Source organism: Nestor notabilis, unplaced genomic scaffold, assembly GCF_000696875.1.
Source record: "Nestor notabilis isolate BGI_N333 unplaced genomic scaffold, ASM69687v1 scaffold15007, whole genome shotgun sequence".
Lineage (NCBI taxonomy): Eukaryota > Metazoa > Chordata > Aves > Psittaciformes > Psittacidae > Nestor > Nestor notabilis.
In genome coordinates, this window is record NW_009936174.1 from 17,237 (window position 1) to 43,645 (window position 26,409).

General features: G+C 35.9%; 1 protein-coding gene across 1 annotated transcript in view; it reads right to left on the bottom strand.

Moving 5' to 3' along the window:
- The window catches only part of BTBD9 (BTB (POZ) domain containing 9), a 90,760-nt gene that overhangs the window by 10,224 nt on the left and 54,127 nt on the right, over window positions 1-26,409 (bottom strand). The window contains exon 7 of the mRNA XM_010018206.1: window positions 9,404-9,513. Coding sequence (XP_010016508.1) covers window positions 9,404-9,513 — 110 coding nt within the window. The remainder of the gene's footprint in view (window positions 1-9,403; window positions 9,514-26,409) is intronic.

The following is a 26,409-nucleotide window of genomic DNA, read 5'->3' on the forward strand; positions in this document are numbered from 1 at the left end:
ATAATCTTGTTCAGCAAAACTTTCGAAATTTTCAAACACTTTCTTCCTGTTTTCATGATGAACCTTTGCCTCCCCCCCGCCCCCAAAAGAAAATATAAAATAAAAAGGGTTAGAGAAATAAGTGGGAAACAGTTTAAAGCGCTGTTCTGGACTGTGGGAAGTCAGGGCTCAAAGTCTTTGAAACCAGGGCTTTAAATCTCACAGCTCAGAAGATTATTCTCAACACATACCTGTTGGTACTTCTGACAGTCCCTCTGACTGTGATCAGAAACTGCACCCCAGAATTTAGAAAATGAAAAAGCTGTTTAATACTTAGAAAATCCTTCAATGCAAGTCTTGGACTACAAGAGGGAAGGAGAGACCAATACGTCTGTCACAAAAATGGAACAGCCAGCGCAGAAGTAATTCTCATTCAGCAAGAGAAAGGAAAAAGGTACAACTGAATGCTGCAAAAAAGAAATTATAACATCCTGATAGCAAAAGAAAAGAAGCTACTTAGAACCCATCCTCTTGAAAAAAGGAAGGGTTTCCCCCCTCCCCTTAAAGTAGTCTCCCTCTTCCTTTCAAATCAAACAGAATTCATGGTATAGCTTGAACCTGACGTAATCTCAGCAATTTTATCAAAGATCAAGACATCAGCTGCTCTGGGAGCACACTGTAAGAAGGAGGTGCATTTTCTTGTGCATACAGTACTTTTCCAGCACCGTTTTGCAAGTGCTTCAACAGTTATTTGTGGAATTACCTATTAATTCCCTTTGTTAGTATGTAATCAAGTATGGTACTTCCTTTCCATTTGTAATTCAGAGAGAATCCAAAGCTTTCAGAACTTCATCTTCCAGCAAGATGACAGATGAACATCAAAAAAAGCACTATGTAAGATGTCCTAGTCAGGTCCAGCACTTTCCCAAAAAGCTCAGTTTTTAGCTAACCACCTCAGCTTTTCAAAGTCTCTTTACTCTTTATCTCGATCAAAAATTAATACTAACAAGTCTGAAAAATTATGCTCCCTGAACATGTAAAAATCAAGGTTGCCTGTTGAGCTTCTTTTTTTTTGGGGGGGGGAGGGGGGAAATGTTAAAAGCACTAATGGTTTTACGTAAATGATAACAAAAATTCTTTCAGCACAGACTGTTTTAAAAAAGACTGAGATTTTGTGTCAACCTCTAATAAAAGGACAATCAATCTCTGTGCTACTGCAACTTAAAAGAGAGAAGAAAAAATAAGTTATCAAAAATTGTCTGATAGACAGTGATTCATTTAACAAAATTTCCAAATTCACAATATCTCATACCAAACATTTTTGAAAATTAGAAGAAGAAAAAATAAGCCAAAACAAGAACGGCACAAACTACCTAGAGAAACCAGCACAGAGAATTTTCACAAGGAAACAAACGATGCATAGTATAGGTGCAAATGTAACATTTTAAGCCCACTGTGCACTGATAATTTAATTACATACTTTTAACAGTTGTTTGTAAAGTAAGTATAACATATGAAAATGGCTGACATACAGCTATGTGAAATTTCAGAGCTAATTCTGAGAGTCTTCAGCACCCCAAAAAGTACGTAATTTTTCCATAAAGAGCTAGGATTTTAAGTGTGCTAGTGCTGTCAGGAGCATAATCTTAAGAAAACCACCACCCAACCAACTCACCATAAAACACAAAGAGGGAAGAAAGTGCAAGCGCATTGCCAAGAAATAATCGAAGTCAGTGGAAAAGCAACAGTGTCTGAGAAATCTACTGCACTATCAAAAGTACTATCATCTCTGTTTGCTCATTAAAAAAATTACTAAAAAGACACATTATTATTCTAGGAACCTCTTGATTCCTTATTACTAAAAAGAGACATTCAGAAATTCCCATATTCTTATGGGGGAGCAGGAGGTAGACAGTAGAATATTTCACTTGGAACGTTCTGAATAAAGAAAAGACTAACAAGACAAACTAACAGTACTGCCATCAAAAAAAGTTTGCCTTGGTTTCCTTTTCTTCTCCTCTTCCCTGGCAATAAGGGAACTTCTTTGAGTATCCATTTTATACAGGCATTAAGCATCTTCAATATATGGCACCTTTTTTTTTTTTTAAGGAAGAGGAAGCTACTTAAATCTTGGATAAAAGAACAATTAAAAGATGAAGTGTCAAAATCAGCATTCATGTTGAGGCTCTGTGGCGTGTTCTGGACACCCTCTGAGCTATGTGAGGCATTAATTGAACATAGTACAGCTCAGTTCAACCAACATCATACCTGCATGCCCTCTGATCATCATCCTGCTCCTTCTCACATTTAGATTTCTGCACTAATCCATGACTTCCTAAGAAGATGTTACCCTGATTAGTCAAACTGCTTAACAACCACCCAGGAACTGCATTAGTGTGTTTTTAATATAATACTGTGGTCTTCCCTACAACGGTTAATTAGAATATGATTCTAACTAACGGCAGTGTGCAGAAGGTGCCATACTGTTCCTTCTCTCTAAGGGGGGTCTGCCACTCCCTCTTTTGAATGTTCATTATCATCTTTTATATCTGCTTGATAAATTTATTAAAAATACCATCTGGTAGGGACTCTGCTCTGTTCTGTATTTTCAAGTCTTCTGGTTCTCTTCATTTTTCCCATTAGAATTTCTGCTTCAATTTAGTTCACTTGTTTACAAACACACACTGCCAAAACCAACAGTTTTGTTCCTATTTTTCCCTTTTTTTCTTTTGTCCACCAGCTATCCAGCTTTTACAGTAACCAATGTTGTAAGAGAAAACGAAACAGGGGATTACAAATGCAGAAATTCTTATTTTCCACTGCTCATACAGCAGTTTCACTGTGATAAGTCTGGTTCACTTTTATGGAACAGAAAGGATGCGTATTAGCAAAGCATACACATTCTGCAAGCAAACAAAAGGAGGAGATGATTGAGGTTACAGGACAGGAGCATCAAAATATTTATTAAGACTTCCTTTCCTGTCTCCTAGTCTTACACTACACTATGAAGCAATGAACAGCTTGGCAGTATATTTAATTCTAGGAATAGTATTCTTATAAAGGATTGTCATTTTCAAGGCATGGCCTAAGGGCCAACTATACTGGCTATATTTAAAGATAAGACAGATACGTTATTCAACTGTCCTTAGAGATCCCGCAGGAGAAAAATGTACTAGGAGCGTGCAGTAGTCTCAGTCATATTTATTTATCACTCATTAGGCTTTTCATTTTCCTTCTTCTTCTCCTTAATTTTTAGAACACTTGATTTTCCATAGGACCTTTTTTTCCCCCTGAAGTACTCAGAAAAAAAAAATAAATGCAGTATCTGAGTGTAAAATACTTCCTCTGATCTCCCAGTCTGCACAGGTCAGGTTTTGCTTTCTGTCCATCCCCTGTAACTTCACTGCAATCAGTTGGTTAACATGGCAGGGCAGGAGGTGGGAATTACAGAAAATCCTCAAACAACTCTTTGTAACACAGGAAGGAACAAAATGGAGCGGATTCCTGCACCAGCTCACAAAACCAGCATTAATGTACCTTAATTCAGTTACTAAAATAAACATACAGAGAAACAGCAGATCTACTAAGTAGTCTTATTTTAAACGAAGGCAGCAACTTAAAGTATTATGGACTGTTGAACATATTTATACTGCACTCTAGGCAACAGTCAGTCAAAAGTTCTCAGCTCAAATGTCATCACTGCAAAACAACTGTTCATTTTACTGAATTCTCTTAAGGCACTTATGAAATCATAACCATAAAGAAAGAAATATATTTTCTTTATTATTTAATTTACTATGTTTAATCAGTACGAAGAAGTGATTTTTCTCTCCTGCTGACATCTGTTAAATGCTCAGCTTTCAATTGCTCCGTTTTTCATTGCAAAATCATGTTCCTTCTCTACCTGACCATCTACTGAACTGACAGAAGTTTCCTGTCTAGAAAGTGACAATTAGAAAAAAGCAAGCAGAGAGAGAGAAAAGAAACCATAACAAACCCCACAACAAAACCAAACACAAAAACCCCTTCCCACAACAAAAAGACTTAAGTATGTCAGAATTATCCTAGGGCTTGCTTTTATTGTATTAAATAATTAAAAGAATGTTGGGCATTCTGCTTTCATTGTTTTCCACATGCTAAAAGATTTAAGTCTAATCTTTAATTAGTATATGAATTAGCACTTGTTTATTTGCTACATGGCAGAAAATACTAAGTTTATAGACTTTTCAGTTAACTAAAAATACAAAGTCCCCATACACTTTATTTTCTTGAGATGAAACTTGCTGATGACATTGCTACATTTTATTTGAATCTTCAATCAAGAAATATCAAATTCAAACAAATACCAACAGTATTTCCACCTGTTTCAGTGAAAAGCTTTCTGCAAGCCATATTTAGCTGGAAAAGAAAACTCGTTTGTCTATGTCCAATTGTTAGTTTTTAATCAAATAACCTCAGAGAAGTCTGATTTTTCAGTTGACAGCTGCTAGTGTTTGTGATTTCTGATCCAATAAATTAGAACAAAGGCAATTAGGTCATAAGAATTAGCCATACTTTTAATTCGCTAGCTACAGGGCTCTTTCATTAAACATTCTGCCTGAAGAATGCTCTCAGAAATAGCAATTGTTTCAGAAGAGCCCTAGAAAGTACACATCCCTCATTGCAGCACTGGAAATAGGACGAAAAGATAAAGGGGGGAGGAAAGAAACCCAGTAACTGATACAGATTTCTGTTGAAGAATGGGTAACAGTAGCTAAACCGACCATGTGGCTGTCCTTTCCCACAGAAAGAGGAAAAGAAAAAATCCTTGCAGTATTAGATCATCTTCAAATTTTCATAATCTCCTAAGGCTATGCTTGCAGGAGAGCTGACTTACACTGCTGGCTAAACCTACATGGTTTCAAAAGAAGGCTAACCTTTAAAAAATGAGAAGAAACAAAATATGATAGCTTTATGTGAAGTCAACATTAAACTAGATGCAAAAAATAGCATCTCTCACTGCTTCCTTGGAGAGACATAAGCAGTCTTTTACAAAGCTGAACCACACACTAGGAAACTGATAGGACTGGTTTCTCTCTGTTACATATTTTATTATTATTTTTTTTAAATAACTGCCAGAGGTAAAAGCCAAGTGAATGATTATTTATTCATTTCATTTTTTCTCTTTTAAAACAAGTTCCGAGGCATTGGACAGCACACAAATGAAGGTTCATAATGATTCATAAGTACTAAACAGCATTCCCCAGAGGGTGACCAAGGACATTCCAGTGTTTTATATCCATCTCCTGCTCTTCAGTCATTATTCACTGTTCTCCTTTCATATGCAATGTACAAGTTACAAGATAGTCTGATAGACTGAGACAGAGTACAGATAAACACAACTTCATATAAAAGCTTTTCACATTGCAGTCCCTATGACCTTAACCAGGCTCAAAATAGGATGGTAGGCTGGTCAAGTGACAAGCCTGCATAGTCCCTGACTGCCCCACAGCACCAAGTACTAATTAAAGGACTAAGCGAAGTTATACATTTTTTTCCTTTGAGGCAGAAAAAGAGGAATTGGTTCCTCTATTTAGGTGAAAAAACCCCAAACCCAAACCAAGCAAAATCACAAGCCCCTTCCCACCCCCAAAAAACCCCCAAACCAAAAGTGGCATTACACAGAAGCAGCCCCTGATCCACTGCTGCAGCTTCTTGTCACTGAGTAGGTTTGATGCTTTTACAAAACAGCACATCACACTGGATACTGCTTCAGCTTCCAAAGGAGTAAGTCTCTAGCTTGTGAAAATGTTCGTTTGTTTTGGATTCGAGATTAAATATTAATGACTAAAGGCCATTCAAAATTTCAGAAGTGGAAGTTCACTAAAAGCAAACACTACACTTTCAAGATGTAAAATATATTTACATCCCTGTTAAATAAAGTGGTTACATCAATCTCATGAAACGAGTAAGTTATCAGTGCTACATACTTACACATTTAGAGATAATACTATGTCGAAAGGAAAATGACGTCTCAACCCCAACGTCTGTGTTAGGGAATAATGAGTGAATCAATTTCTATCACCTCATTTTACAAGACAACCAAGGGTAAACCAATACTAGAACACCAGACAGTGTTAAAAAGAGCATTTCCTGCTATGTTTACTTCAAAACTGCTTCTCAACTACCAATGGGTCATGTCAGTACTGCATACAGTATTGTACAAAGTAACTGTATAAATCATCTTCCATATTAACTTCTAAATGTAATACGTCAAGTCAACAACTTGTCATGAAAACCTTACATGTAAAACCACATGAACATAAAATTGCTGTTATCAGGAAACAGTGCTTCATTTTTATTATTTGTTTACCAGCCTTCTAATCTTCACTTTACAGTGACAGCCATTACATAGATACTATGTATCAGTAGTAATACATCTGATAAATTACTTCCTTTGTATATACAGCTTTCTGACCAAGTTGAATAGGTTTCACAAAAATTAAATAAATAACTGCCTTAAATCTCCATTTAAGACCCCTGAACAAATATCTCTGTGGCCTTATTTCTTTGGAATGAGGTTTCAAATGACAAACTCATTGCATGTTATCTTCAGTGTTGTTTTGGTAGAACTAAGGGTCACGAAGTCCTTCTGAAAGGACCATATGGCTTTCAAGGGCTTTCCAACATTTCATTTTCTTAATAAAACAGATTATAGATACAGCAGCTGCGTTTCTTCCAACCTAATCTAATACCACATGTGATACCATCCGGGATAAAGACTGAATCAATAGTTTTACCTAATACTGCTTTTCAACGGTTGAGGATGAAAGCTTCCACACAGCCAAGCTTTAAAGCAACATAGTCTGATAACTGCATTTTGACATATTTTGTGGAGCTTTCCGAAGTGCTTTCACAGTTCACTTTACTCTATCTGGCCAGTGCAGAAATAGAAAGAAACATTGCAAATCCTCATTAGAGCAATAGAACAGATCTGTGCCAACTACCCCATTGGTAGTCATACAGATTTTTTTACAGAAGAGAAACTGAGATAGCCTGCTTGTTCAAGGAAACCAGACAACATTGTTACATGCTTACAGTAACAATCACAGCTATGTAAAACAAAGCACTACATGGACAGAAGGTCACCTGCTGTATCAGAGCTGCTGAGAACATTTTTGAATAGGTAATACTGATGGTCATAAATTCTGGTGGAACAGCTATTGTACCCTGCACCATTTCATGACTAGACTGGCCACAACTAGTTCCCAGATCTTTCAATTTGCCCCTTTCTCACCATAAATTCTGCAGTGTCATACATATATATCCAACTGTTGCTGCCTTATTTACTATTGGAGATTGGTCTATACCCCTCTTTCAATTAACTACTCACTGAATTCTCTTTTAATTTCCTACCAATTGCATTAGCTACCATCCCTTCAGTATAAAAAGCTATAAAGCCCTATGGGCCTCACTTTGCTTCCTGTAGATCACTTCAAATGACTCAGGTACAACAGCTTGATTAACCATACTGAATGACAGCATAGTTCCACTGATAACTACGAACAACAATGGATACTTACTATTATGTAGTCCAAACCCTACTTCCCTGCAAGATTCTGTAACTATTTTCATAAACACATAGATTTTAACTAAGCCATATAAAGTCTTCATCCCCTAGGTTATCTTTAAAACACATGAAATGCTGAAATACACCAAAGAGTTTGTCTCACCAAAATGCTCACTAAGCCACAAAATATCACTGAGTATCTGAGACACAAGTCAATTATGGTACAAGTACACTTCATGAACATACACAGATTCACTACTTTTAACTACTGTTATGACCAAACAATCTTTAAGTTAACACAAGGAAGAAAAAAAAGAAGAAAGCAAATACATACTTGTGTCCTAAATTAAGTATTTGCTAAGTAAGATGGATAATCTTAAACCAAATACATATAGATCTATGCACCACTTATTTGCTCACAGTAACTCTGATTTTGTACAAAGTTTTTAAAAATTCATAGCTGGCAGTGATAAATATGAAATTTAGCTCAAAGGTTTTAATAAACTTGAATATTTTGTTTCTGCACTAGCTAGCTTACTAGAGTAGATGCTTTCTTTAAACGCAGTTCTTCCTTAACGTTCGTTCTATTTTCTTGTCAAAAGCAATCGCAATACTATTTGCAAACTCCCTAAAATAAAAGGAAAACTTCTATTTGTATTAAGGGACAGCTTAACATTTTGGGACTACATAACACAAAAACTAGTCAAGTGGGATTTGTCAGGCTACTTATTCTATGCTTAAAAAAAAAATAAATCATTAAATTACACAGCAAACCTCATGATATCAGCTGTAACCATACGATGCCTTTGTGTAACACATGGGGCATGGGCTGAAGGAACTGGTCCTCAGTTTTTCACAGCTGAGTATTACAGTTTTCTCAGAAAAAAAAAAAGGAAAAAAAAAGAAAAGAAAAATGTCTTACTGGTATCTTCTCTCTCATTCTTTTTTGAAAACTGTATTCTTTCCCATCTATTTTACGTGCCAAATTAAAATCTAAATATATGTTTAAAACCAGCATGAACTTAGGAATGTTGCTGGAATTCTCAATTTCATGCCAGAAAAAACTGTGGGAAACCCTCACCTAGACAACTACTGAAAGGGGCACAAAACTCTTCCCAGTGATCTCAGGATCTCAGTTGCATGAGTTTATATAGAAGAAAGCACAGAAATCAATCTGTTTGGACTACTAAAAAGAAGATATTAAACCTTACTTTGACATAGTTTATCATTCAGTATTGTTGGTCTCTTGGGGATTTATACCTCAAGTAATGCAGCACTATGTAGAGGTACTTAAATCAGTATTATATAAACTGTTCAGCTCTCCAGAGGTAACAGAGCTCCATCAATGTGGTGCTCTGAGAACAAGGGCAGCCAATATAACGTTCTGCCATGGTTATGTGTGTCTATGACTCTTTGGGGGAAAATCAACACCTGAGAGTTTACTTTCAGCAGCTGAAACTAGGCTGTATAGGAGTCCCTAAATGCCTAAATCCATCTTCACTGCAATAAATAGCTCTGGTTTACTCCATCCTCATTACAGAACTCAAGGTAACCTAGTGGGAGGCAAGAGCAATGACATGCAAAGAAAAATCAGATTAGCAGCACAGAGTGACTCAATTACCAATGACTTTGTCAGCAGTAGTTGATTTACTTTGAACTTTAGCATTCCTGCAGCATCACTAATTAATCCACAGAACTGGAATTTCAAAGAAGTCACAAGAACAAGCCAACCAATTCTATGCTTACAGCATCACTTAACTCAAATTAGAGACTTCTGTGTGGGAAAAGCAGTAGAGTAGGAGTGTGGTGATGGCCAGTCTTAAAAGGCAAGCATTTTCAACAGTTCATGTCTAAAAGAACAGTTTTATCTCTTACCTATCAGACCTTTCTCAAGAGTAAACGTTTTGTTCGTGAACATGCATTCAAATGCCACAATGTGGAAAACTTTGTTCACTGTGTTGTGGGTCCCAACAATTCGAATATACCTACAGAGAAAAGAAAAAAAATAAAATGTAAGTAGCGTGGGTTAAGCAAGACAAACTTCTATGCACTAAAATACAAATGAATCGGTTGGACTGTATTGTGCGCATCTGTAAGAACTGAGTAACTGTTAAAAAATAAAATAAGAAAAGGAGTTAAAAGCATATAAAATTCACAGCAAACTTCCATCTACTAAGGATGCTGTCTCTAGTATGATTTAAGAAAAAAAACCAACATAGTTAAAGAGTTGTGACATCTATCAAAAATATCTTTTTGGACTACTTTGCCAAAAAAAGCAAAATGAGGGACCTACTGGTTCAGAAATGGTCTGTTAGTGCAAATGTGTGCTCATGGAAGCTTTAAATAACAATAATAATTCCCTTTATCAACTACTCTGCACCAGAATGAAAGATTTCATACAGGCAGAACAACCCCAACAAATCAGCAAGGCTTCTCTGCAGAAGCCAAAAATTAATTCCATTTCAACATGACTGTTTCTAATTCTAACACTGGATATAGAGGGTATCAATGTCTTTGCTGGTATATCCTTTATTAATAACAAAAAAATAATTCTGATCAGTCAAGTGTTACGAAACAGAGCTAGCTCTGGGTTCCATTTCTGGTTATATAACTTGTACTTCTAGACTCTAATTGAAAATCAAATAGAGCTGCTCTTGAACACTGTAACCTATTCACCTTCAGTATTACTCTGGAGGCTTCACCTTCTATAAACAGCCATTAACCTCTGATTCAGTCTGATTCAGCCAATTTCTGAAGAGATTCAACAGTTCTTACTATAAATTTTGAAAAATCCTAAATGGAATGTTGTACACCATCTCAATAAATGTTGAACAAGCAACAGAGAAAACTACCTAAACCAAATATCATTACCCCATAAAATGGGCTACCCACACCACAGAAAATTTTGTATTAAATGAATTCATTTCAATTAAGAAGTATTAGGATGTATGAACCTTAATATCCTCAGTCTGCTGTATAAAACAACCTTTCAGTTATATAAGATAATTATAATTCCAACATAATGGCCATTCACCAACAGCATCATTTTGGCTTATGTTCTTCATCATACCAAGTTGAAAAGATACACAGCTTTCAGTCCTGAGATTTTTTTTATAGACAATAAAATCCTCATAGCTCTTTACTAATGTTCAACCTCCTCCTATACTTCACTTTAGTGCCTTATGAAAGACCTCTTAAAAGGAAGCTTCAATGACTGTTATTACTGATACTCATTTGTCTTTACTATGCATAAAAAAAATCCACCCATTACATGCAAATGACTGCAAAACACAACTAAGTTACCTGAATATCACCACTAAAATTGCCAATGTTTTTGACCACTGCTCCTGTAAGCTTATGAATAACTTAACTTAAAAAAGCAATTACTATATATTTTGATTAAAATTATAAAACTGATATACAATATGCTCAAAATTTCACTTAAAAATATTTTAATTATCATGACTTGAAACAAAGAAGAATGATAAGCTATTCCATATTGAATATTATCTCACAGATCTATTAACTATCACAGTAGCAAATTTCTTGCAAGTAGGAATGTAGAAAAATTTCTATATAGAAAAATGAAAAGTGGCAAAACTGAAGAAAATACTTATTTTTCATAAAGAAGGCAAAGCTATATTTAGGGCTAAAGCAGAAGTGTTCCCTCACTATGTAACTGTGACGAGTGCCTGCAAAAAGTACCACAGGAATCTTTGCTGAGAGTCAGAGAAACAGCATTTTATTTTTCCCCAGACCTGCCCATGTCAGTTGCTGAAAAAGGTTGTATGTGAAATGCCACATTTCGGGATTCACATTATGAAGGCAGAACTCTACCAGCCTCAGTTTTTCATAACATGATGAGGTTATTGCACTGCTTTTCAAGTGGCACACAGCCAGGTACAGCCATAGCAAAAGCATGGTGGATACACAGGAGCAAGACCCCAAGGTTTCTGCTCACAAAGCTGACCTAGCAAAGCTGGCACTGAAAATCCACTGACAAGATTATAATCAAATTATTCAGAGGACTAAGATTTTGTTGTTCAGAGAAAGTTAACCTGAAATTTGAAAGAAGCTTTTAGGAGGTCTAACAGACATCTTCAGCTGATGTATGCCTCCTCCTTGAAGGCACAGATGCATTTAGTTCAGTCTTTTCAGATTATTTTCTTTCTGTCAATTCACAAATACAGTAGGAACCCTAAACACACAGGCAACGACCAGGATTCAGCAACAGTAAACGTTCTCATTCTATGCAGTATCAGAAGCACAGAACTGAACTGAACACAGGAGTAATCTTGGAATGTTTCTAAGCACATGCAGAGGCTGGCTCGCCACTGAGACTCCCTGTCTCCCTCAGACAAGAAAGGTATTGATTGAGCTGTGCTGCTTGGACAAAACCAGCTCCAGGCTAACCAACAGAGCATTACTAATGGAGATATTTTGACATGCTTCAGTTATGCTTCCTTGCTTTAAAGAGTTTAGAGAATAAACAAAGTAATAATATTACTAGAAACACAAGAAACTGCTTCATAATTACTTATAAAAGCTAATTTATTTAGGTTGGGGGTTTTCTGGTTTGTTTTGTTTGTTTTTTTTTTTTTTGTTTGTGTGTGTTATGAAATTGTGACACTGGTGCAAAGCTCTTGATTGTTTTTGGCTTTTATAGTTTGGGGTTTTTTGAAATATACCGAGAAGGTGAAAGACACACAAGACTGGAATAGTTTGCCATGGGAAAAGCATCTTTATCATACCACACACTTAGGTTAAATAACGTATCACCCGCAGGTTAGCAAAGTTCTCTGCCAACAGGTAGAAAGGCACAAAGCTTATTCTTGTATGCTAAATAGCCTACCAGTTATTTTGAACAATAGGTGACAATGATTCACATTGCTGGACAGCTGAAATTTTATTGTAATATAAAACAAAATCCCACCCATTAAAATAATAATGTATACATTGATCTTCTGAAGCATATTATTTCCATGTAATATTATTGCAAGGTAGAACATAATGATATGACAAACCCCATCCTTTCTCCCCAGTACAATACATATATTTTATTCTTTCCTTATCTCTCTGAAGGTGAATGATCAGCATGATTTCCTGCCTGAATCTTCTACTTGGTGGAAATTAAAACTAATGCAATCTTCAAAATTACTTTAAACACTCTAACTTCTAAAATCAAATTCTTGGATTTTGCACAGAAATTGTAGTTTATTATTCCATTTGATGCAAGATACTAAAGACTCCATAGCCTGAGATTGTAGAGATAATCTTCCTTCAAGGCAGAATTTATTAGAAATGCCTAGTACCACCAGGTAAACAAGCCATATCTGAACTTCAAATATCACCAATGAAGAGCAGTATTGAACGTACATAACCTGTTTCAGAAAAGTGAAATGAAGACATTGTAAATACTGTAGCAGTACATCTTAATGAGGAGAACACTAAACAATAGGCTAAAATCAAAGAGTTGACTCAGAAATAATAATAATCATTATAATAATACCACAAAGATAGAAACTCTGGAATATATTAAGCACAGATTCCAATCCCTTGTGAATATTAAGAAAGAAGACTAAGTAAGGAGAGGTAAAGGAAATTAACTGGTATTTTGCACTGATATCCACTACAAGTTGCTATTAAAGCAACCCAGAAGAGCAACAGCAAACTAAAATCACTAAATCCAGTATGTGCAAACCCAACTCTAAAGAACTTGGCATTTAATGTTCCTTTGTGGAGCACGTGGTACGATTGACCAGTGCTAGTCCTACGTATTTCTATCTCCTCTAACTACTTGGAAACTGCTAACATTCACATTCTGATCACTGCCACTGAGATGCATGAGATACAGTCCCCCACAAAAGGGCATTAGAAGACGTTCTGTTTCCCTTCTAGTGGAAAAGGAAACAGTGCTATTCACCACCATCTAAACTCCATTTATTGACAACTCCGTAAAACATATAATCCTTCAGACTCACACAGCTGAATCAACAGACGCATGGCAACAAGACAGAAAAAAAAAGCAAGGAGGAAAAAATCTATTAAATCTATTAAATCATGTAGAAAAACAGTAGCTATAAGTAAATATATAAACTAAACAATTAAACAAGAACAAACATGGAAAGCATCTCTTTTGACAGGAGACAAATATTCCTGCATTTAGATGAAAAAGTCTAATAGAGTTTATTTCATACCAAAGGAAACCCCTGCTGCAAATATAGAAAACAGTGATAAATCAAAACACGCAAGATGAGACCATAGAATGGTTTGGCTTGGAAGTGATCTTTAAGATCATCTAGCTCCAATCCCCCTGCCACAGGCAGAGATGCCTTCCACTAGACCAGGCTGCTCAAAGCCCCATACAACCTGGCCTTGAACACTGCCAGGGATGGGGCAGCTTCTATGGGTGACCTGTTCCAGTGCCTCATCCCCTCATGGCGAGCAATTTCTTCCTAATGTCTAATTTGAATCTACTCTCTTTCAGTTTAAAGCCACACCCCCTTGTCCTACCGCTACATGCCCCTGTAAAAAGTCTCTCCAGATTTCTTATAGGCCCCCTTTAGGTACTGGAAGATTGCTATAAGGCTCTCTTCTCAAGGCAGAAGAAGCCCAACTCACTGACCTCTAGTAGGAAAAGCATACACCTGCAAATCTTGTAGAGGAACAAATATTTTCACCTTTGAAATTCATGCAAATACAAGAAACAGTGTAGCAATTTGAAAGCAAAACCATTTCTCTTTGTAATTTGTAAAATGCGTATCCAGGTATTCTATGCTGCAGCATTCAAGAAGTTAAAACTATTGATATACAATAATTACACAGTATATATAATTGCTTGTGTACTGCATATAAGCAGCATACCATGTTTCTGAACAAATGCTTCTGATGTGCATGGGAACATAAGTAACATTGTAGGATCTGATAATATATTTGTATTCCATATGTAAGAATGAGTTTTAAAATAGTAAGTTTTTTCAAGTTTTTTCACTCCTGCTTTTTTATTTCCCTTCTCCCACGTCCACCCCACCCCCCCAAAAAGAGAAAAACTTGCTTGAATCTGAATCTTCATATCATATACCTATAGTTCCATTCAATTTCTCAAACCTGAACCTGGCTCTGAAGGTTTTGTTTCAGGTCAGATCTCAACCCAAACCAGTCCTGTATCCTAGAACCTGCCTAGATATGGGCAGGAATCTGTAATTTCATTTAATCTCATAATAGACTTCCACCACATGAATTCGAAATCTAGTAGGAGAAGACAGTAAGATTTTGATGCCGTGAAATCTGTACTAACCCTATCCCTGATTTGATTTTGCAGCCAAACCCAACTTAAGTACCACCTTTATTTGTCCATATGCTATCTCTGTTAAATACACAAAATGGGACCCTAATAAGTTAAATTTAGAAAAAAATAGAATAAACAGGGAAAACTAGTTCTTTTAAATAGAGAAGAAAGCACTGTTCTTAAGGAAGTCTGGTTCTAGCACAAAGCGGACACAGGATGCAGAAAGCAGACATGAGTTTGCTCTCATACCTTCCAGGCTGGTGTGACATGGAGCCATATTCTTTTCGAAGTGCACATAATCTTCAACAGGACTTTGTTTTCTTTGAATCACAGCAAACCCTGATGTGGTTTCATTACTTTGTGTCAATTTAACTTAGGCTTCATTATACAGATATATTGTAGCCTCCACATTTTTAAACATATTGAATAAAAGAAAATAGAGAAAAGTTCTGTTCAGTGAAATTGGAGAACACTTCTCATGTTCCACCAGCCTGTGAATTTAACATGCAATAATTACTTCTTGGTCCAAGGACACCTCTGTAATAGCTACATAAAACTAGGCTGGAATCAGACTATAGCTAATATGGCAAAGAAACACTTGAGAAGTATTAGAACAATGTGATCTAGAAGCAAGTGTGTGTGCTCAAGGTATCAACCTTCATCAAGGTATCTCAGCAAAGAAATAATTGGTGTTTTGACCTATGATTTAAAACCCAAGGAATTCAGAAATACTTCCTATGAAACTGTAGTGAAGATATATACAGAAAATTGTATTTAGCTTTGCTGTCTCAATATCTGACATGGTTCTAAAGAAGGGTGGATTTTTTAAAAGAGGATGAAAATAATAAAAAAGAGAAGAGACGGCAATTACTTAAAGAACCCTTTTTACATAAGGTTTGTTTGGATGAATCATTATTAATCAGAAGTACAGCAACCCTCGGTATTTACGCATATAAGCAGAAGAGAATAAGAGAAGACCTCTGGGGCTCTCAAAAGGGAGTCATATATGCACATGAAGAATGTAAGGTTACAATTAATAAACAAACAACAAGAACAATAACAAAACCACCAAACACCCCCTCCTCTCCCAGTATAACTTTTCACTTACTGAGAAATATATCCAAGGATATACGCAAGGAACCCTAGCATTTGTTATGATTATATCAGAAAAGTGCTAAGCTATACCCAAGTGGAATTAGCTATGTACTAGTAACATAAAAATCACCATACTTTTTCATCAATATTTTTATGATTTCCAAATTTGTACCTATGAATACAACTCCCTATAGTTGGAGGTGGTTAGAAAATCGATGCAAAGTATTGATGGCTCAATTTTAATTTGCTGCATAAACAATTTTGAAATGTTGAAATGTGGGGTAATTCACTAAGCTGAGTCTGCCACAGACATTTAAAACACTTATGATAAAACATTCAATGTTAATATTCAAGTGTTTTATATCTGAGTCAATGATGGCTTTATTAATTGATTCCTTAACTAAAGATATGATCATACAGTTATTAAGACCAACATAGTATTCAATGGACCAATGTTTGCAGGAGAAAACCCCCTAAAAAATAAAAACCAAAAGTAATGCCCTACCTAAACTAGTGGAATGCGAGTTCTCACGGCTTTGGTGTTTTTTTCCTAACTTAATTAAAGTGTGCAACACCTATTCTGCTCCTGACAACACGCAGCTTAGCCAAACTCTTATCTATAATCACTCTCTAGATGCATTTTAGACCTTATGCAGTGAAGATTCAAATTCTCATGTCAATCAGACACTACAAAATAGAAGAGAAGCCTCATTGGAAATTTTAAGATGTTTTTCATATTGGTGAAACAAATGTCTGATGTGAGACAGATTAGTGAAAGTATTGATCAATTTCTAAATTCACTAAGTTCTAAGTTTTATGAGAAAAATCTGATACTTTATCAATTGGCAGTATCACATGCTACACACATATATATAGTTGCTACCTTAATTGCTACTTTCCAGCATATTCAAGACCTAACTGCCAAGTACTGCAGGTCTGAACTGAGCTATAAAATAAAGGACAAAAAAATTATTTATGGAATTGTTCATCAGTAATGGACAGTGCAACAGATTCAATCTTTTAGGTTTCAAAGGTCTAGTTATTTTTAATTGTGTTTTACGCGAAATAATAGATAACGTGGTGAGAGCAGATCATAAATTTGGATTACAAGTAAGTCTACATTTCACCTGCACAAACACTCCTACACAGCTTAGCAGCAGTGAGATGGCAGACAAGATGACTTCCAGTATTTGTATACAGATAATAAAGTCTCCAGAAACTTGAGTTCCTGTGAGAAGAGTTGAATTATGGTTATTTTAAAGACAGAGCATTTAAGAGAGACAGCTACTCTAACATATTTTTTGTTCCTGCTGCTCCTCTTTTTTTTACTTTCTTTGTGATTTGTTTTAGCTGTAGAGAAGCACCACATTTATCATACACGATTTGCCACAATTCTCTTGCTGATTTATTTAATAAGCAATCAGGAGAACTGTTTGATTAATTCCAAACAGCACTTTACAACACTGCACCAATTCAACTGATTACAATGGATATTAGCTCTCTGAAACACTGCCATCAGGCTGAGGCAGTACATTGGGTGCCACAGCCCCGAGGAAATTTTATCGTTTTGTTAAAATCTAGCTCTCTATCTCCTACAGTATGAAAATAGTTTATGTTTGACATGTCTATGAACTATGCCACTAAAATGTGTGAGCAGGTGAGCAGACCTGCAGAAGACAGAAATATATTTATTGAGCTACTGAATTCAGGTCTCTTCAACTGGATCCTTAACCACAGAACAATTTCATTTAATAACCAGTCATTTAATTCCCTTCACATGGTAAAGCATCTAACAATAAGAAACTGTTTTAAATCTAATGTCATAAACCCTAAAATAAATCTGGAGGCAATGGAAGACGAACAGAATAAATTGTAACCAGAAAAATAAAGTCAGACTTTTCTTTTAAACCTTGTTTCTTTATCTTAAGTATCCAAAATTAGCTCAACAGTGACTTGCAGATAGGTTCCTTCTAGGGGATACTTATCCATCATAATAAATAAGCACCTGAAAATTAGCCATGGAGTTTCATTCTGTTGGAACACACTACGTCTAACAGCTGGAGTTGCAATATTTTTCATCAAATGATCAAAATCATTACATTTCAGGAAATCAGCTTGGTTTTGTGTGTTCTTTGGCTCACACCTTTTCTTCACTGCACTGGCATAGTTTGCTAATGATTCTGGCTCAAATGAAAGACAAGTGAACATCTTTATCAATACCTGCAAAAAAGTCAAGGTGCAATAAATTAAACTTTTGCATGCATTTCTATATTAACGTAACTCCTTCAGACATCCACCGCAAGGCTTCCACTATTTCTGTCAACATATGCAGCTCAAGCCATGTAAGACAAGCCATGTAAGACAAGCCAGAAGTACCTAGGGAAGAGAGCTGAACGAAGGAATTACCTTTCGCTTTGTCTCAAGATATTAAACAACGTATTTCCACTGAAAAACTAAGAAGTTAGGATGCATTTACGTTCAACTAATGTTTCACCAGTTATTGGATTTTTACAGGAAAAACAGAGAGTTACAGGTTGTCACCCATTACCACCTGTAGCAGTGAAAGAAGTATCTCACTGGGGTGAATGCAGCAATTTGTCATTTATACAACACCTTCAGGTCACCAAAGCTTAACGCAACAGAACACCAGCAACACAGCACACTCAGACTGCTTTGCAGTGAAGGGCATTACCATTGTGAACACATCTACAGAGAGAATTTTGTGAAAGTAATGAGCACTGATAGAGGGGATCATATTGCGTTTTTCTATCAGCAACAACAAATCTGCCTTGATCTTCCTTTGCAATACCTTTCAAATACTTAACAACAGATGCCACAGCATTGAAAGAACATGAAAAGTCAGTACTTGCCTGTGCACAAATATTTCTAACAGGTGCAGGATGACTACTTCTGCAGTGAAAGAAGTTTTATGACCATAGGAAAAAACCCTAGAGTAATAACTTCTATCACCATGAACAAAGAATCTTTTATTTGGGAATCAAATACAGCTCTGTCTGGATACCTGCTTAGAGACAGAATGCATTAAGGCATCATCCTTTTAGCTATCTATTTATTAAAGACTGCCAGAGAAGGTTTCATCAACTGTTTCAAAAGAGTAACAAATTCACTGCATATAAAAATTGTACTGAAATTGCTGCAAGTTGCAAACTGATAAGCTTAGAGCCAAGTTATGACAAAATAAAGGCTCCTTAAATAAATTTAATAATCTACCTAGGATCCTCTAATATAACTAACTTATTTCTTCTCCATAAACCTCTTGGTTTTCCAGTCCAGAAGACACGTAATACTCAGCAAGGATAAGCCTTCTTTTCCCAGCTTAATGACAACACCAAAATATTTCCATTACTCATGAATGTACTGTATTAGGCTCCAGTCTGGGGGGAAGGGAGGGAGGGAACAAAAATTAAAACAACCCACCAGAAAAAAGAAAAAAACCCAAACTCTTTTCAATAGTCCCTATGCTGCATAGCAAGTGACACAGTGAGAATGAAATCAGTGATTTAGGATATTGGCTCTTACAACCTATCATAAACCTGCAGTCACACATTTCAGTTGGAAAAAGAAGTGCTGAGCTGGTGTATTCATGTGCTTGTTTCACTATACCTACCCTCTGGTATCAGATAGCTCTCGATTGTTAATACCTTGTACCTAGCCTTCCCAAAGTGGCTATGTACATACACAACTCTCTCATATTCGAAATCTCGTTAGATCATTACAACATTACATTGGAACAACTGCCATTAGCTTGTATTGCATCTTCAAGAGGATTTTTTCCTCTAAATAACATGATTCTTGCCTCAGAAGTGACAGGAATGCTCTGTGGTGAAGAGTATCTTCCAATGGAATCATACCATGCAGTTTTGTGAATCTTGATTCTGTAGACATAACCTTCATTAGCATACCAATTCAATTTATCTGACAGTGCTATATTACCTTTGAAACCATCTACTTCACTTTATTAACCTGATAATTTAAACTCAGTACTGTATTATTTTGATATGCAACTAAAAAAAGTAGTTTATGTGTTTTATTCTTATGTAGCAAAAATCTGTTTCAGGAGGCAGCTCTTCATTATACTTCAGTGCATTATTCCTACCTGTAATTGATGTCTGTTATGACCAGGAGGCTATTATCAGGCTAATACTATCTTTTCCTTCATAATGTCGTTATTATTCTCAGAATAACAACATAAATCTCTGTTTGGAAATACAGGCAACCAATATTATTTATTGTTGCATTTTCATTAACTAGAAATTTACAGGGAATACAGGACTGTGACTCATTTCTGTCCTTCACGGAGTGGAACCTTTGAACTTCAGAACTAAGGCTCCCCTGTCGCATGCCCCTCCGGTCTTCCTTACCTATGCCCAAAATCAAATTTTCACATTTCATTTTCATCTCTCTTATTATACCTCCTCCTCTCAGCTCATGCCCACTTCCCTTCACCTTGGCAGTGCACTCAGTGAGCTATTACCCTTCCAGGTCACGTATCCTCAAATAGATGATATATTTCATATATTCAGACCCAATCTTTATATAGAATATAGCCTCCAAATTTTAGTTGAAATCAATAACTACCCTGTGTATCTCTCACTGTGAAATCTTCAAGAACCCTACTGCCTCCATATTTAGCAGGTAATTGTGGTATTGATTTATGTGATGTATACCTTTCATGTATACGCTATCCATCTGTTTCATACCTGATCATAGAGCTTTCTTGACTTCCTACAACTCCCAATGCATCATCTATATCAACATCAGACTCAAAACTGCCTGATCATTGTTTTTATGTTATTTTATATTGCCTTTTTTAAAAATAAATATTACTCCAGAGAAGGCTGCTCAGTGTTTCTACCTAAACACATAGAGCTGACTCTCAATATCTCACTTTCAGATTCTTAACATCAACTCAGGAAAGGAATGGGTAAGACAAAAGAAGCCAGTGGTGCCAAAATGTTAGTGAAACTTTGTTTTATAATAACCTTTTAAATTGGTTTCAGGGAAAAGAGTCTGGGAGCATGCTTGCAAAAGTGCCTGAAGCATAGGAAAACAAAGTCATGGTATCTTTAATGCCATAGTACCATTGGGTTTACATCATATATTGTGGATTAAAGTACATACAAGTCTTACAAAGAACCCCCAGAATCTCAGTAGTTGAAACCTTCATCCATACAACCTTCCTGCTATTATTACCCACAGCAGCTAAAGTTAAAATGTGCATGCCTAACTGTACTATATGCACATACCATAGAAATAGATTTCTACGTGATCAAACTGCATTTAAAATGATCTCTTATACTCAGGGATTCTACTATATTTGCTGATTTTCCACAAATAAGTAAGTAAAACAAAAATACTGTGGTTGGACATGACCAAATTTCTGCTCTAATGTTATATAGCTGGAATACTAAAAATCATATGCCCAATGTCTGATTCCATTTTCTATACATAATAATCACATCCATATATTAACCACTGTGTGAGAACATTACAATTAGATACTATTTAAAGATGCATGTCTGTACACTACAAGCAATTTGGGCAACAAACATAACAAAATGGGCTTTGCTAAGAGAAGATCAACTAGCATTAGAAACTTGACATTCACTTCTGTTTCAGGAAAGGTATTTAAGACATAAAGCATGAGTATAACTAAAGAGTAGAAATAGTAGGAAGGGTGAGAAAAAAGAAAAGAGAAGATGCAGTGAAAATAAACAGGCAGTTCCATCTCATCTATACTTCATCTTTCAAAGGAACTTGTTCTAAAGTAGTATTTAATGATACAGCTAAAATAACACCAAAAAAAATATTTTCCCATACAAATGAGATATGATTTTATTGTGACACCTCTTAGCATATTTAGCTTCAGACTTTAAAATATTCACCATGTACTGTGAAGGGGAAAAACCTCCAAAACCAAAGACCTTTCAGCAGAATTGGTTATCTCCCTAGAGCAACAATCTCATGTTTGAGTTTACCTGGTTGGAACCTACCTGTGCCCCATCAGGCCATTATGAAAAGCATAAAGGGGCATTACCACACTTCCTGTATTTCTTACAATACAAAACTTTGTTCTCCTTCACAAGTGCAGCATTATTTTGAAAACATCAGGTGTGCATTGCCAATGTTAATTTCTAAGAATTTGAAGACTATTCTTATAATAAATAATACTTTTGTTGTAGAATGTCAGTATTCTGAAAGTGCATATGCTTTTAGTTCCACACCTACAGCTTTGGCTTTCCACCTCTGTTTCAAAGCAATAATGTTGCACATGTATAAAGATAAAAGGACATGTACAATGAATAAATAAAATGCAAAAGTATGTTTTATTACATTGCAAATGGACAGCACTGTAGCTGCACTCACACCATGGCCACGTTTGTTTTGCATTAGCGGACCCTACGAACATGCCTATGCAACACCAAAAAATTCAACCTTGGAATGACTCACATTCTCATAAATACTAATGCTAAAGGCCTGAGACATTTAAATTAGAACAAAAAGTTAAAACTTCATGACTTTTGAAATATTAAATCATCATCATCATCAAAAATACATTTTTTAGAGGTATTACATAAATTTCGTGCTGTGATGCCCTGTTCCACAAAAAGGCATTCCAGACCTACCTTTCAATAAAAGGTTTGGACTATAGACTGAACTTAATTCAAATAAAAGGCTGAGATTGAAAAAAACCTGGTGAACCTTTGACCTAGAAAAAGCAGCCTTGCTTTTGCATGAAAGAGTTTCAACTACTCATTTTTGAGAGTGAGTTCATGTGTGGCTTTTTCTTTTAAAAAACAAAGATTATTTGAAATATTCTGCTACAGAATTTCTTCTATGTTTATACACGTAATATCCTTAGTGCCATAGGATCACAATTCAGCTTTGCATCAGGAGATCAAGATAAGCAAGACTTGCTTTCCTTACTGTTAATGGATTAATGCTAATGGATTACAGGGACTCCTCACTAAGGACTGTAGTGATAGGACAAGGGGTAATGGCATGAAGAAGTTCTTCACAGTGAGGGTAGTGAGGCACTGGAATAGGTTGCCCAAGGAAGTTGTGAATGCTCCAACCCTGGCAGTGTTCAAGGCCAGGTTGGACAGAGCCTTGGGCGACATAGTTTAGTGCGAGGTGTCCCTGCTCATGGCAGGGGGGTTGGAACTCAATGATCTTAAGGTCCTTTCCAACCCTAACTATTCTACGATTCTAATACTCTTTGGCTTTAAAAATACATTAGCACGCTCCCTATACAGACAGCAGAAATGCACCAGTTCTAACAACCACCTTTGAAATCCCCACACTTTATTTTTTTTTTTAAAGTAGAATGTTTACTCCATGATCAACACATTGAAACATAAAGAAAAAGAGTTGGTACAACTTTATCTGAAAACTAACTGGTGAAGATTCCTGAAGAAGGAACAATAATGTCAAAAAAGTGGCATCATAAAAATTTTCACTTCTCCCACTCATTATAGGATACATAATCATATTCACAGGGGTTCCCTAATGAAAATTAAATGGTGTGTATATATACATGTATATGTACTTATATATACGTATACCTAAAATCACTGAAGTGTACAGCACAAAGCTAGTTAACAGCTAGAACAGACTTCACATGTTAGCTCATGAGTTTCAAATTCCAAAATAAGAAGTTGTTTTAACATATAGCACTTGATTTCAAATATCCAATAAAAACTCTTTAAAAGCTTGAAAGAATAGGATCATGCACCTCATCTGCTCAACAGCAAGCATAAACTGAAGGATGCTCATGAGATGAAGATTAAAATGACAACATACAATTGATGATCAAAGAAACTTTATATATGCTCAGGTTCTCTAATGCTTTTGAGGTGGAAAAAAAGGAAGGTTAACCTCCACAGAAATGTGGGTCAATAAAGTAAAACTGAGAATACCAGATACACAGATAAATCACACTTGGTGGATTTTTTCTTTTTTTTTTTTTTTTTACACAAATATGTCTTGACTTAGAATAGATTCATCTTACAAAACAATGCATTAGCCTCTTGCAAGCAGGAAAGAGGTGCAGAAGGGACATCCCTGCGTTTAATTAAATATCAATAATATTGCCAGTTAGTGTTCACATTCAATAGGTTTGTAAGTTAAAATATGGAGCAGGTAATGCTAACATTTGATGCAAGGTAAGTCCAACTTGCCAAACATACTGGTCTTGACAAGGCCAAAATTCTTACTGGAAAGGAATTCATTCCCTATTAAGGACACCCAGACAAGGAAGTAAGAGATTTGCCAGAATCATAAAAACCCCATCTTATTTAGATCTTAAAGCATATGTCAAACTTTCTAAACCTACCACTTGACAAGAACTATGTATTACAGTTATTTACTACAGGTTTGTGGTTCTTTTAATTCTCCCCAATTGGAATGAATCGTTAGATAAAGGTGCACAGATTATGAGCTTAATAGTACAGAATACAATAGACAGATTAAGTATCAACATGAAATTTCAAAGCAAATTGCCTCCTCCAAATACCTACATTACATTATGCAGAAATCCTGAGACACAGAAGCAGGACCAGAAATTACCAAATTTAAAGGACAAATTAGAGCCATCTTGTCATTCTTCATCTCACACGAAAAAGAACACGATAATGATTTAATACTTTTTAACCTTAGAGAGCTGGGTTTTTTTTGCCAATCTTAAAACATAAATGTAGCTCTTATTCAATTCAAAGTCTTGGGCTCTTTCTCTCCCAGCCCTCCCCCTCCCCTTTATAATCCTTGCTCTGCTGATTTTAACTGCTTTGGCAATGCCAGAACACTGCCTGATCCTAACAGGTTATCATTGATTGCTCTAAACCAATTGGTTCCTTCATTACAGAGAAAATGAAGTAAAGCAGAAAGGCAGGTGTGCTCTTGCACAGTCAGCTGGACTTCAGCTTCTCTTGCTCTTCTCCCTCATTAAGTAGCAACCGATCGATCAGGAACCTGCTCAGAAACCATGAAACCTATTCATCACTTCTGACATGGAATAGTTTTAACAGGTCGCTAAAGTAAAGAATATTTGAGGTATCTATCTTTAGAGCCTTTAAAGCTCATATGATTTTAAACTGACATCCAAGAGAAAGGAAAATTGAAACATTACACTCCTATATAGTTCTAGTCTAAACCTTGAACCCAAAATAAAATCTCTGTTAGTTATCTGCCCAAGACAAGAATCTGTGGTATAGAGTACCTAATTTTAAACATTCTCTATTGTGAAGAACTTGGATTGACAGAAAGACCACAGCTGGGACAGAGTGGTGGGCCCCACTCCCCGCTTCCAGCTCATTCTCTTCTGCACTTCCATGGGCTTTAAACAAATTTAAAATGCCAGTGAATGTTCATCCTAAAGCTTTACACATCATTTTTACCTTCACCTTTTTAAATACTTGAACACTGCTTGTATTTCCAACCATTTCATATCATTTTTACCTAAAAGTCCCTTTCCTCTCAAGCTCCACACTTCGTTTGCCCATACAATGGCAACAGAACCCCTTTACCTCATTTTCCAAATATTACTAACTGTTCAAATTACTCTTAAAAATTATCCTTCTTCAAAAGTTATCTGTACTTATTAGCTCTTATTCTAGTCAGTTTAATCATGTTGTTTCTTTTCTTTCTCCAATATTAAACTCAAAGGAATAAACCTTGTCATTATGCTTTGTTCACTAAAACAGGTTTCTAATTTCACATTCCTATCAGGTCACAACACTGACACCAAGGTAATTCAGGAGAAGAAATCAAAGAGATGCTGCAATAAATACACGAGCAGGGAACAAGACACTAGAAAGGGCAAAAAAAACCCCACAAACAAAACACCGTAAGAGAAGAAATAAATAGAGCATCAGGGAACAAGAAATGAACAAAGGGATGAGACAGCAGACCACAAACAAACTGGGTGAAGAAACAAAGGAGAGTAGCACTGCTTTGATTAGGAAAAAGAAAATTCCAGTAGAAGATACTGCATAAAACATAGCATGCACTTCTACTAAAAGAACCAGAAAAGAAAATCAGAGAAACAATATGTCACTTTATGGTATACAGAATGGGAGGAAAAATTTAAGGGGGCAGCAGAATACAGAGATGCAATCCTTTTATTTGCAAATCAGGGTAAAAGCTATTTCTCTCCCAGTTATGTCTCTCATCTCACAAATTAAATAGTTTAGATTATTATTTTGAACAAGTCCATGGAAATGAATAGACTGAATCCATTGAACTTCATAAGGAAAATCAGGTACTTCATCTGTGTTCTTTGTAATAGAAACGTGATGTGACCAATGAAACATTCTTCAGTTGGGAAAAATTTTATCTGCTGCATCTTATTCATCCCAGAGTACTTTAACAATCCTTAATTATACAGTAAAATTACCAAGGACAAATAAATTACGTAATGGTTCTGCTAAATGTTTCCTCCCCTATGGCAACATAAAGAATCAGCTTGCTTTCTGCTGTT